The sequence below is a fragment of the Heteronotia binoei genome, chromosome 3 (assembly GCF_032191835.1).
Source record: "Heteronotia binoei isolate CCM8104 ecotype False Entrance Well chromosome 3, APGP_CSIRO_Hbin_v1, whole genome shotgun sequence".
In the NCBI taxonomy this organism is placed as follows: domain Eukaryota; kingdom Metazoa; phylum Chordata; class Lepidosauria; order Squamata; family Gekkonidae; genus Heteronotia; species Heteronotia binoei.
This window is the reverse complement of record NC_083225.1, coordinates 53122500-53136424: the sequence shown is the minus strand read 5'-3', so window position 1 is coordinate 53136424 and position 13925 is coordinate 53122500. Positions and strand designations below refer to the sequence as shown.

General features: G+C 44.0%; 1 protein-coding gene across 1 annotated transcript in view; it reads left to right on the top strand.

The window, feature by feature from the left end:
* The first annotated feature begins 695 nt into the window (after window positions 1-695).
* SLC9A2 (solute carrier family 9 member A2) overlaps window positions 696-13925 on the top strand; it is a 57799-nt gene continuing 44569 nt past the window's right edge. Inside the window, exons 1-2 of the mRNA XM_060233797.1 lie at window positions 696-980; window positions 12231-12694. Coding sequence (XP_060089780.1) covers window positions 818-980; window positions 12231-12694 — 627 coding nt within the window. The 5' untranslated portion in view covers window positions 696-817. The remainder of the gene's footprint in view (window positions 981-12230; window positions 12695-13925) is intronic.

Below are 13925 nucleotides of genomic sequence, written 5' to 3'. Positions count from 1 at the left end.
AGGGGCCAAGTGAGCTCCTGGCTTGCTTCAAGGCTTCCAGCGGCCACCCCTCGAGTTCCCCGTTGCTGCGGGTTGTCTGCTTTTCCGAAGGCGGCGCTTCCTCGGCCTTCCCTCGCAGACTCTGAAATCTTGGGCGCTCAGCTGCTTGCTTCCCCTCCCTGCTCCGGCCAGGTACAAGACGCGCGCCGGGCGGGAAGCGGCGTTCCCGAGCGCTGGCTGGCTGGGTGGGTGGGTGGCAGGCCGTCGCGCCGCGCGTGTCTCCTGGCAGCCCTGCCATGTGGGTGACCTTCAGCGACCCCGAGGCGCGTCCTGGGTGGCACCTGTCCCGCCTCGCTGAAGGGAGGGGAGGCGGCGCAGGGTGTTGGCTGCTTGGGAACTTTCCCTGGCTGCGGGGGAAGAGTCACCGGCGAGAATAGCCCCGCGCGCCGGGCGGCCCTTCACCTGCTTCTTGCCGCCTCAGTGGGAGGGAGGGAGCCATGACGAAGAAGCGAGAGTGCAAAGAGCCCCCGAAGTGACTCCGCCGGCGAAGAGGAGGAGCAAAGCCGGCGTCCGGCTCCTTTCCTTCCCCCGCGTGCTTTCTGTCTCCCCCTGCAGGCAGCCCCGACTCCAGTGCGGCCATGCATTCGAGGTGAAGCCGACTCTCGCCTTTTCTCTTCGCCGCTGAGCTGAGAAGTAAGGCTGCGGCTCTATGGGTTTCTTTGGGAGACCCTGGTGCGCACCCGGAGGCGGGGCTCTGTTGCTTCTCCTCCGCGCCGGGCTGCTTCAGCCGGGCGTCGTGGCTGCTTTCTCGGCCAACGGTCCGCCCGAGCCGGCTGCGATGATTGGCGTCAGCCCTACTCCGATCGAAGGGACCCTGCAGGCGCCAGGCGGGACCCCACTGGAGGAGACCAGACTCCAGGTCTTCACCTTGGATTACCTCCACGTGCAGATCCCCTTCGAGATCACCCTCTGGATCCTGCTGGCTTCCTTAGCCAAGATCGGTGAGTAACCCAAAACAACCCCAGAGGAAACGAACTCTCAACAGATCACGGAATGGGGATGCCTCTCCCTTGCCACCCCCATTCCTGACCTGCGTCGTAAAGGTGGAGGAACCAGGTGTTTTTCGGAGGGAGGGGGAATAAGTATCTTTCCAAGGAGTTAAAGTTAAGCGCTCTCGTCTCCCCCCACCCTGACATGAATGATAAATGTGTCAGCTTCCTATTTATGACAAGGGAGATTAGGGAAGACAAATTAGTTACCGCAGCTCCTGAAAGAGGACTCGTTTTCTGAAAGTGCTGAACGTCAGGGAAATGTTTTGGAAAAGCTCTGGCGCCTGCTCCTTACTGTTTGAATAGATCTGATGGTCAAGATATTTCACTTGCATAAAGTGATCGGGCTGGACGGCCGATCACAAGAAAAGCAACGAAGTGGCTGGCATCACGTGCTTTCTGTGAAGTATGCAAAGAAACGTCAATGCCTAACAGATAAAGATCACCTGGAAGTATACATGCATAATGATTTATTGGTTTGTAACCGGATTCTTTCCTGCTTTTTGTTCTTAAGTTTTATTTTGGGTGATCTAAAACAGAGTAGTTGTAAAGAAGACAGAAGAAAGAGAGAAAGACACTAACTTTTCCAATCATTACAACTTGTGTTCAACTCAAAATATTGAGATAAAATATATATTTCAAAAATATTGCATGCCTTTGTGCAGTACCAACTTCATGTTCCATCAGGCAGATCTTGTATATTCACATAGAAATTAGAATCTGTTTTTCAAAAATGGCTCATGTAGTTCTCTTGTGTGTCACCTAAATAGTCCATTTCCATCACAGTCTAGGCAGATGGCATTCCCTTTGTTACATAAGCATCTCAGTATCGGACCTTGCAGCACATGCCTAATTCTTCCATTAAGATAATTTTACTTTAAAAGTGCTTGATTTGTACTGCCTCTCTCTTACTGTGTAATCACTTTTGGAGTCCCTTGGGTATTCATTCTGAAAGAAAAAAGTGGTTATCGGATCTACTGTTCTTGCTATTTGTGATTCCATTCACTTGCTCACATGACATCCGGAGCGATTTCATTTGATTCACGAAGAACAGATTTTGAGCCAGATTGGACACCATTAGCCCAAGGTCATATGCCATCCTAAACAGGGTTGCATCCTGAAGTCAGTGGCGTAAGTTAATTTAGGATTGCAGTTTTAGTTTATGTGGTTACTAGAATGTTGGTCTGGATCTGGGGGTTGTCTGTCTCAGAGCTCTGCTTTTTTAACCTGTGGAATAAGATAAGAGTGCAAGTGATGATGGTATATTATGATGATCCATACAGTAATAATATACTTTGTATACTGAACTACTGTAAGCTATAGTTTAAGAATATGGATTGTTGTTTGCTGTGTATGAAATTTAAAAAAACAACAACAACAATACCCAAGAGTGACATTTTCAGTTTTGTTGCTTGGGTACTGATGGAACTTACCTTGAAGACCTAAAATGGCAGAGGTGGATATTATCTTTGTTGGTTTATGCCAGGGATGGCCAAATTTGCTTAATGTAAGAGCCACATAGAATAACTGTCAGATGTTTGAGAACCACAAGACATGAACATCAGATGGCTGAGAGCCTCAAGACAGTAAGGAAGGGATGGGGAAAGGGAGGAAGGAAGGAAAATAGATGGGTGGGGGGGAGTAGGGAGAGAGAGGTAGAAAGAAAGCAACTTTAAATGCATTCTCCAAGCCACTGGCTGGCTTGGCTTGGAGAAGTGATTTAAAGAGAGGAATGCCTTCTCCAAGCCAGCCAATGAGGCAGTGGGGGCTTCAAGAGCCATACAATATGTGTGAAAGAGCCACATGTGGCTCCCGAGGCATAATTTGGCCACCCCTAGTTTATGCAGTTGTATTGGCATTGTTGCTTGCAGTTTCTTAAAAAGAATACTTGTGTGACTTGTGTGCAGTAGAGATGCTGGCACAGCATAATTAGTCTGAACTGAAATGTATACTTGTTGATTGTCCACCTAAGCAGAAACCTTGAGGGAGACTGCATTAATGTAGAGTTTAAGGGCATTTTCTCTTGCAGCACAGTTTCCTATTTGCCTCGATTGCTCTTCTTACGTGGTATTTTAACTTGCTATACACTATTTACTTGCTATACACTACAAAACGTTCTGCTATGAAGTAGTAAAAAGTAGTTCACACGATTTTGAAGTTTGTCACTATAGTACAAGAAAATGTCTCCACATTATTTTGATTTTTTTACACTTCTATGAAAGACATTAGGCAGCTCATCAGGTGTCACAATGCAAGGGGTGTGTCAGTTTTTGGGTCACACATGCGTCAGAACATTGCAATTTATTACTTCATTACTTAGCTGCAACTTTTGTGCTGAACTACTGATGTCTCAAAAACGTGACTGTTTTTCCATAAACAATGCATGTGTTGTTGCATAAGTTGTATGAGGATAAAGGAAAGGACAAATACACATTTGCAGATATTAGCCTCATTTATTGGGAGAAAAGCAAATAAGAGCCATGGAAGAGACTTTAAATACAAATAGTGACTGAATTCAATGGAACTTGTTCCAGAAAAGATTTGCAGAGGACTGCAGCTGAACAGTACAATCCTGAACAGAAGGGCTTGTAAACTTGTTAACTAACTTCAGTAAACTGAGAAGGATGCAATTCTGCTGGATATAAAAAGGGTGTGATTCTGGTTAGGATTGTACTGCTACTGTTGAAAATGTAAGAATCTTTCTGCAGCATGAGTTACAGATGGCTGTGAGTTAAACTTCTTGGGTCTGCCAGGCTACAGGTACTAGAATGGGAGCCAATATGATGTAGTGGTTAAGAGGTTTAGGTTAGTATCTAGGAGACCCAAGTTCAAATCCCCACTCATGCTATAGAAGCTTGCTGGATGACCTTGGGGCCAGTCATGCCCTCTCAGCCTAATAATTACTCATTTTTGGACAGTGTATAGGTCTTAACAATATAGAGGTGCTGCTCAGCAATAGGTTCCAGGATCTCCCCACAGTAACTGATTTTGAACCATTGAAACAAGGCCTACTTCCCCAGCCTCCACGAAGCTTGAACAAAGTTTCTCAGGATCCTGTGGATCAGAAGCCTGGAGCTTCTGCTTCCCAATATAGGAAGAGGAAGGTGGTGGTGATTGGAGACTTCATGCTCAGAGGGGTGGAGCCCAAAGTGTGCCGACCGGACTTGTCATCCCAAGAGGTCTGCTCTCTGCCTGGAGCACGCATCCAGCATGTGACAGAAAGGATTGGAAGACTTATCAAGCCCACGGATTACTATCCTTTCTTGCTGATCCACGTGGGTACGAATGATACTGCCCATCATAGCCCTGAATGTATTAGAAAAGACTATGTGGCTCTGGGTCAGAAGGTGAAGGAGCTGGGTGTACAGGTTGTGTTCTCATCAGTGCTTCCTGTTGAAGGCCGTGGCTTAGGATGAGAAAGAAGAATACTTCAAATAAATGACTCACTATGTCGATGGTGTCATCAGGAAAGATTCGGATTTCTGGACCATGGCTTACGCTTTCGAGATGGTGGTCTTCTATCGGGAGATGGTTTGCACCTTACGGCGGTAGGGAAAAGGGTGTTTGGTAACAGCCTTGCTAACCTAATAAGGAGGGCTTTAAACTAAATTGTATGGGGGAGCGAGACAATAATTCAAAGCCTTGTATGGTGCCAGAAACTGGGGATAAGAACATTAAAGATTTTCAGAGAGTGGCACATACGCTAGGTAATGTTAACTTGCAGGCTTGTATGGAAATCAAACCCTCGGGATGCATAAAACGTGGATTCCGATGTCTCTACACTAATGCACAGAGTATGGGAAACAAACAGGAGGAACTGGAAGTCCTAATAAAGGAAGGAGATTATGACATAATAGGTCTTACTGAAATATGGTGGGATGACTCTCACAACTGGAATATTAGGATTCAGGGGTACAACTTATTTAAAAGGGACAGGCAAATGAGAAAGGACGGAAGCGTAGCAGTATATGTGAAGGAGGTATATACTTGTGAGGAAATATGTGAATCGGAGCATGGCAGCTCAGTTGAGAGTCTCTGGGTAAAAATAAAAGGAGTAAGAAACAACAGTGATATTACTGTGGGGGTCTGCTATAGACCAACAAGTCTGGCAGAGGACTTGGATGAGATACTTCTACAGCAGATTGCAAAGTTCTCCAAGAGAAGGGATACAGTGATCATGGGAGATTTCAATTACCCGGACATCTGTTGGAAGTCCAACTCTGCTAAAAATGAAAAGTCAAATAGAGTCCTGACTTGTTTTACTGACAACTTCCTTTTCCAGAAAGTGAAGAAAGAAACAAGGGAATCTGCTATCTTGGATTTGATTCTCACCAACAAGAAAGAATTGATTGAAGAAGTGGAAATAGTGGGCACCCTGGACAGTAGTGACCATGTGATTTTGGAATTTACAGTCTTAGGGAAGGGAAAAGCTATACGTAGTTGGACTTCAGAAAGGCAAACTTCGATAAACTTAGAACTATGCTGGGTAAAATCCCATGGTCAGAGGAAGGGGGTTCAGGAGGGGGTGGGAGTTTCTTAAAAGCGAAATACTGAAAGCTCAATCACAGACGATTCCTATGAGAAGAAAAAATTGAAAAAGCCTAAAGAAGCCGAAGTGGCTCCATAAACAGCACTCTTAAGACTTGGGAAATAAAAAAGACTCCTTTAAAATTGTAAGGAGGGCCTTATAACCAAGGATATAAATAAACAAATCACCAGTGCTTGTAGAGAAAAAGTTAGGAAAACTAAAGCTCAGTATGAGCTTAGGCTGGCCAAAGATGCTAAAAACAACAAAAAAGGGTTCTTTTCTTATGTTCAGAGTAAGAAAAAGAGCAAGGACATGGTAGGCCCATTGCGAGGGCAAGAAAGTGAAATTGTAACAGGTAATGAAGAGAGGGTGGAACGGCTCAATTCCTACTTTTCCTCAGTCTTCTCTTCTGAGGGAAACGGTGCTCACACATGGCAAAAACACAACATATAAGGAGGGTATGAAGTTCCAACCTAGGATCCGTGTACGGGAAGTACATAAACACCTAGTTTCTTTAAATGAAACTAAGTCCTCAGGGCCAGATGAATTGCATCCAAGGGTTTTAAAAGAGCTTGCGGATGTAATTTCTGAGCCTCTGGCTATTATTTTTGAAAATTCTTGGCGAACAGGAGAGGTGCCAGAAGATTGGAGGCAGGCGAATGTTGTCCCCATCTTCAAGAAGGGGAAAAAAGAGGATCCGGGTAACTACCGACCTGTCAGCTTGACGTCTATACCTAGAAAAGTTTTAGAACAAATCATCAAACAGTCGGTCCTTGAACATTTAGAAAGAATGGATGTGATTACTAAGAGCCAGCATGGTTTTCTCAAGAACAAGTAATGTCAGACTAACTTGAGCTCTTTTTTTGAGAAAGTGACTACCTTGCCGGATAGGAGGAATGCTGTAGTCATTGTTTATCTTGATTTCAGTAAGGCTTTTCATAAAGTTCCACATACTATCCTTGTTGACAAGTTGGCAAAATGTGGTTTGGATCCTGTTACCATTAGGTGGATCTGTAACACGTTGACAGATCGCACCCAAAGAGTGCTTGTGAATGGTTCCTCATCCTCATGGAGAGGAGTGACAAGTGGAGTGCCTCAGGGATCTGTCCTGGGGCCTGTTTTGTTCAACATCTTTATCAATGATTTGGATGAAGGAATAGAGGGAATGCTTATTAAATTTGTAGATGATACGAAATTGGAAGGGGTTGCAAACACAGAAGAAGATAGAAACAGGATACAGGATGACCTTGACAGGCTGGAAAACTGGGCTAAATGCAATAAAATGAATTTTAACAGGGATAAATGTAAAGTTCTGCATTTAGGTAGGAAAAATCCAATGCATGGTTATAGGATGGGGGAGACTTGTCTTATCAGTAGTATGTGCGAAAAGGATCTAGGGGTCTTAGTGGATCATACGCTGAACACGAGTCAACAGTGTAATGCGGTGGCTAAAAAGGCAAATGCAATTTTGGGCTGTATCAACAGAAGTATAGTGTCCAGATCATGTGATGTGATGGTATTGCTTTACTCTGCTTTGGTAAGACCTCATCTGGAGTATTGTGTTCAGTTTTGGGCACCACATTTTAAGAAGGATATAGACAAGCTGGAATGGGTCCAGAGGAGGGCGACGAAGATGGTGAGGGGTCTGGAGACCAAGTCCTATGAGGAAAGGTTGAAGGAGCTGGGGCTGTTTAGCCTGGAGAGGAGGCAGCTGAGAGGTGATATGATTACCGTCTTCAAGTACTTGAAGGGCTGTCATATAGAGGATGGTGTGGAATTGTTTTCTGTGGCTCCAGAAGGTAGGACCAGAACCAATGGGTTGCAATTAAATCAAAAGAGTTTCCGGCTCAATATTAGGAAGAACTTCCTGACCGTTAGAGCGATTCCTCAGTGGAACAGGCTTTCTTGGGAAGTGGTGGGCTCTCCTTCCTTGGAGGTTTTTAAACAGAGGCTAGATGGCCATCTGACAGCAATGAAGATCCTGAGAATTTAGGGGGAGGTGTTTGTGAGTTTCCTGCATTGTGCAGGTGGTTGGACTAGATGACCCTAGAGGTCCCTTCCAACTCTATGATTCTATGAACAATCTTATGAACCTGACTGGGGATAGAGGTCTCCTGCAATTACCTCCTTCTGAGAAGCTCAATGAGCTGGTCATGGCAGTCTCCTGCAGCTTCCACTGCGGCCTGGCCCTGCCCTAGTGGTAAGGACTTTGAGTGACCATCCCTGATAGCCATCAGCCGAGTAGGGGAGGGAAGGCAGGGTGCTGCCAGCAGTCAGGGGGCCCAGCAGACCAAAAACAACCCTGGGAAATTTGGATAGGGTTGCCAATTCCCAGGTGGGGGGCAGGGGTCCCCCTGGTTTGGAAGCCCTCCTCCTGCTTCAGGGTCATCAGAAAGTGGGGTGGGGGAGGAAAAAATCTGCTGGGTGCTCCATTAGTCTCTATGGAGACCAATTCCCATAGCGTATAATGCAGAACTGATCCACAGGTATCTGATGCTCTGTGTGTGTGTGTTTCTTTTAGGTAGAGGTACTAAATTTTCAGCATAGCATCTGGTGTGTCTCCTCAAAACACCTTCCAAGTTTCAAAAAAGATTGGACCAGGGGGTCCAATTCTATGAGTCTTCAAAGAAGGTGCCTCTATCCTTTATTGTTTCCAGTGGAGGGACGACATTTAAAAGGTGTGCAGTCCCTTTAAATGTGATGGCCAGAACTTCCTTTGAAGTTCAGTCATGCTTGTCACAACCTTGCTCCTGGCTCCACCCCAGATATTTCTTAAATTGGACCTGGCAACCCTAAATATGGAATGGGCCAGGTTGTTGTATTTTACTCTGCCTTTCACTCAGAGTCTCAGAGCAGTTTGACAGTCTCCTTCCCTTCCATAATAGACACCTTGTGAGGTAGGGTGGGGCTGAGAGAGCTCTGAGAGAACTGCTCTTGAGGGAGCAGCTTTGAGAGAACTATGACTGATTCAAGGTCACCCAGCTGACTTCATGTGGAGGAGTGAAGAATCAAACTCAGTTCTCCCAGAGAAGAGTCCACCGCTCTTAACACTACACCCAACTGGCTCTTGATAGCCCTGGAAAGGTGGGGTAGCAGAGACTTTTAAAGTCTTGGAGGAGAAATGGCAGGTTGGAGAAGGCAGAGGGATAACAGCCCATTGGCTTGGAGGCCAGTCAGTGAAAGGGTTTGGGCCTTATTGGTGGGAACCCAGGGAAGTTCCACCCCAGGTACTCCTTTATAAAGGCCTGCCTGGTGACAGTTGAGCAGGAAGGAGGCTTGGTCTTGTCCTGAAAGCCAGTGGACAGGCAGAAGCTGGGAAGAGGGAATCAGGGCAAGGGACTCTCCCTCCTATCCATTGTTGAGGCATTGCTCACAGGAGCACTGGAAAAGTTTCTGGAAGGTGAACCCCTGGATTCTGTACCCTGAGCAGAGGATTCTGACAGAACCATGAATGTCTCTTCTTTAGGCTCTTTTCTTTCTTCTTGGTAAAGATAAAAAGGGTACAAGTAGCCTTCTGATTTCTGACTTCCTAAGACTCGTATGACAGTTAAGTACTATCTATGGATTTGAAATGGAACTTGTTCTCAGTCCAGCTTTATTAATTTTTTTAACAAAATCTGAAATGGAAAATCCAAACGGTTGTGTGTATCTAAGCAGCCGCAAACTTCACAGAGTGAGACTTTTTCACTCCCCCTTTCTGCTGCGGTTCCCTGAGATGTTGTGCCTTGGAGGTCAGCAGATCCTCAGGAGCAGCATGCAAGGCAGAGCGGGAAACAGGTGGGTGTCACCACCCCGTTTCACAAATAAAAATATTGTTAGACAGGTTTAATTGTGTGACTCGATACCAGCTAATGCCTGTCCTAGCGATCCAAAGGATAGGGCTGTCTCAAACTGATGTGCATGCATTGGTTGATGATACTCTGCCAGCCAGGAATTCAGCCAGTATACACCTTAAAAAGAACCATTGTATTAAGTTTCAACAGAGTTTAGTATTAAATTTATCTTCAATGTCATGACTTAGTCCTGGGACACACGAACTCCATAATTTTTCCCCATCAAGTTGCAGTTGAATTATGGCGACCCTGTAGGGTTTTCAAGGCAACAGACATTCAGAGGTAGTTTGCCATTGCCTGCCTCTGCACAATGGCCCTGGTATTCCTTGGTGGTCTCCCATCCAGATACTGAACAAGGCCAACTCAACTGCGCTTTCAAAATCTGATAAGATTCAGCTACCCTGGGCTATCCAGGTCTGGGCCCCGTATAATAGTGTGTTATGATTAACCAGTTCAGAATCTTTGTCTCACTATTGGTCTCTCCCACTGGTTCCTTATACCTACACTTATGGACATAATTTTAAGTTTATTATTGGGGCTATGTCCTTTCCATTGTGGCTTACAGGAAGAATATAGTGATTCAGTATTGGCTGACATTTCAGCTGCATTTGAGATTGCCAGGTTTTAAAATGTGTGTGTGTCTGTGCATGTGTTTGATCTCTTGCTAGACCTGTATCTGATGAGCTGAAATCACGTTCTTCCTTCCTGATGTGTTTCACTACCACTGTCTCTGCATGACTGTGAGTGTGAGTCTAAAACCAGATATGAACATTATTGTTAAGATAACCTCTTGAAAAAGATATTATAGGGTTTACCGGGCCACATGTACTATTATCTGATTATCCAGTAAGACAAGATAATTTGCCTTTGCTGCAATATTTCCCATCTTTTTCTTTCTTTCTAGAGATGGTAGTAGTGATGGTAACCTGTAATTCTCTTTCTTCTTTATGATACTTGACTTTTCCCATCTTGACCAAGGCATGCTCTGCTTCCAGCTTTCCCTCATAAGGCATGGTTTCTTATCTTTACAAATGTTTTTGTGTGTTCCTCTTGGAATGTTGGTACTATTAGAAAGTGATACCATTCTCGAAAAGAGATGACTAAACTTTGACAGAGCTTTCTGACCTTGGGATAAGCTGAGACAGGGAAAATATTATGCCCTTTAGCACTGATGTGAGTTTTCTGGGAAGGGGAGAAATGAATTCGAAATTTTTCAGGAAAAGATTCCAATGCACTGAACAGAGCACAATCCGATTTAACATGTTTATATAGATTTTTATATAGTACACAAAATTTAAAAAGTATTCCATTTAAATTTTATCTCCCCAAAGCAACAATTTTTGAACTGAAATTTTTGATTTGGATAAAAGAAATCAAGTGTGATTGACCCCACTCAACGCACAGCAGCCAAGAAGGTCAGAGCGCCTGCTCCGGCTGCAACGCCACTGAGGATGTTCTCCGCAGCTGAGAACGAAACGTCTGGAAGGAAAACTTTCTCCAGTAGAACACGGCACTTGAGCCCGAAAGATTCTACAAACCCTAATGATGTTACCAGCCGTGAAAACCTGAAATCTTTGAAATCAAGTGTGGTTTGAATGTTATTCCCGGACATTCAAAACCTTTATGTAGAAATTATTATTATTATTATTAGTATTATTACCTGTAAAGATTTAAAGTCAGTATAGCATGTTCTTCTTTACATTGTTTAAATGTAAAGGGGGGGGGGCAAAGGTACAAGAAACTGTTGCCATATAAATTATGTCACACTGGAAGAACTGTGCTCAATATGCTGTGGATTTGATTATCTGCTCATCTGGATAGCCCCTGGGATACCTCATAACTTGCATTACTTATTAGTTCAGTATCAGATTGGTGATTCTGCCATGTGAGAGAAGACATATAAATAAGAATCTTAGGGGTTTTGATATGCTCTACACAAGCCAAACTGGATTTAAAAAATTGTATTATAATATGCAGAGGTCGTTTTGTAGAAAAATAGATGGTGGAGCTCATTCATGATTGTTATGCAGCTGCACCTACTATTCAGTGGACAAGGTGGGAAGGAGGAGGTGGAACTCTCAGAAAGGTTCAGGAGTTGTGCTCCTGTGAGCTCCCACTGAATCTGATGCCTGATTATATGTATTTGTAAGTTTATCCCTTTGTCTAAAGTGCCATCACGTCACAGCCAACATAAGGTGGTCCTGTAGGGTTTTCAAAGCAAGAGATGAATAGAGGTGGTTTGCCATTGCTTGTCTCTGCATACCAGCCCTGGACTTTCTTGGTGGTCTCCCAACTAAGTACTAACCAGGGCCAAGCCTGCTTAGCTGTTGAGATTTGACAAGATTTGGCTAGTGTGGGCCATTCAAGACAAGGTGAGAGATAATTAATTGCAACTATGAAACTTTCAAAGCTTGTCTATTATCAATGACATCTGCTGTATTTTTGACCTTGGGATAAACTGAGACAGGGAAAATATTATCAATGTTGTATTATCAATGACATCTGCTCATTGTTACTAATTTTAATGAGTCTTTGGAAATGGTATTATTTCTATGAAAAAAACCCAAAGCACTCAAAAATGTTCTACTCTTGAGATATCCTTGGGAAGAAAGACAGCAGTAGCAGCCTGTATCATGCTGTGGTCATTTCTGAGAACAAAGTTACTAATGAATTAGGATTCCTTAAATGTAGTGATAGGATGCTTTGGAGGTCATTAATTCATAGTGTCACCATAAGTTTTAAGTGACTTGACAGCACTTAACACAGACGCACAAAGAATTATGTGACATTGGTTTATGAAACATAAGCTAATCATATTTTTCCTTTCCTGCTCTTCTGAAGGTTTTCATCTCTATCACAAGCTGCCCCATGTAGTGCCAGAGAGCTGCCTCCTCATTCTGGTTGGATTACTTCTGGGTGGAATTATGTTTGCAGTACAGGAAAAGTCTCCACCGGTTATGAAGAGCGATGTTTTTTTCTTGTACCTTCTTCCCCCAATTGTCCTTGATGCTGGTTATTTTATGCCAACACGCCTCTTCTTTGAGAACTTTGGCACAATTTTCTGGTATGCAGTCATAGGGACTCTCTGGAATTCATTTGGCATTGGCATTTCCCTTTTTGCAATTTGCCAGGTTGCCGCCTTTGGTTTGAGTGATATCAGTCTGCTGCAGTGTCTCCTCTTTGGCAGCTTGATTTCAGCTGTGGATCCTGTGGCAGTGCTGGCTGTTTTTGAAAATATTCATGTCAACGAACAGCTGTACATCCTTGTTTTTGGCGAGTCCTTGTTGAATGATGCTGTGACAGTGGTAAGTTTTTTAAATCTCTTTTTATCATGTGAAGCCCTCTTGGCACTGTTTCAGCAATAGAACCCTTAGTGTTGATTCAAAGTCAGAATGGGGAAAAATTCTTTAGACAGGAATTGTTGGTAATGCATATGTAATACATCCTTTTAGCAGGTTTTACATTTCAAAAAATGTTCAGTTCTTTGTCATAGGACATAGGAGTGTATTGGGATGTCAGAAAGGCAAAGGAGGGGTGTCTAGCACTAGCTAGCTAACTGGTGAAGCATAAGCAGTTCTCATATCAAATGAAGACTGCAAACAGAAATTTCAGTTAGTGCTACCTTTATGGCGACATCTGTTTGTACCTGCAATTTGATTACTGATGCAACCCTTTGATTGCCTTTAGATGGGAGCAATGTTTAATCATTAACTGGATTGGTTTTAAAACACAGTAGATCTCATTATACACCCATTTTTCCATGTATAAATCAATCTAGCATCACATCAGGATGGAACAATATTAGACTTTGTTCTTGCCTAAGTTTACTTTTGAAATCCCTGCATATGCATTAATCTCCCTCTACAGTAACTATAAAACCCCCTCATTTTATGAACACTGTAATGCCAACCTTTCTCTTGATAGAATGATATGTATAGCTAAGAATCTCTCCATCCATTGTGTCTGTTACTTTAACATTTGCATAGACTTCTGTGTGCTGGTCTCAGAGAATGGGAGATCCAAAACAAACAAGACAATGGTTACATTCAGATACTATGAAAAACTAAACTGTGATTGGTGCCAGCAGCATTGGTTAATCTACCAGATATAGGTAGCAAATACTGGTTTGTGTGTCAATCACAGTCTGTTGGCGTTTTCGCACTGACCTTAATCGGCAGCGACGCCCCTCTTCACCGCGCAGGATCTGCGCGGATTTCGCACTAATTGCCGCGGAGCACCCAGAAGAGCCAGAAAGTCCCACGGCTTTTGCGGCGCAAATGGAAACTGGTTTTTGGCGGTTTCCATTTGTGCTGCAAAAGCCGTGGGACTTTCCGGCTCTTCCGGGTGCTCCATGGCAATTAGTGCGAAATCCGCGCAGATCCTGCGCGGTGAAGAGGGGCTTCGCTGCCGATTAAGGTCAGTGCGAAAACGCCCTGTATGTATCTTGGATCTTCTTGGCTTCAAAACAGAGCTCTCATCTGTCGTGAACTTGCATTGTTGAGGCCAAGTGACTGAGAGGCACAGATAGTGTCTCAA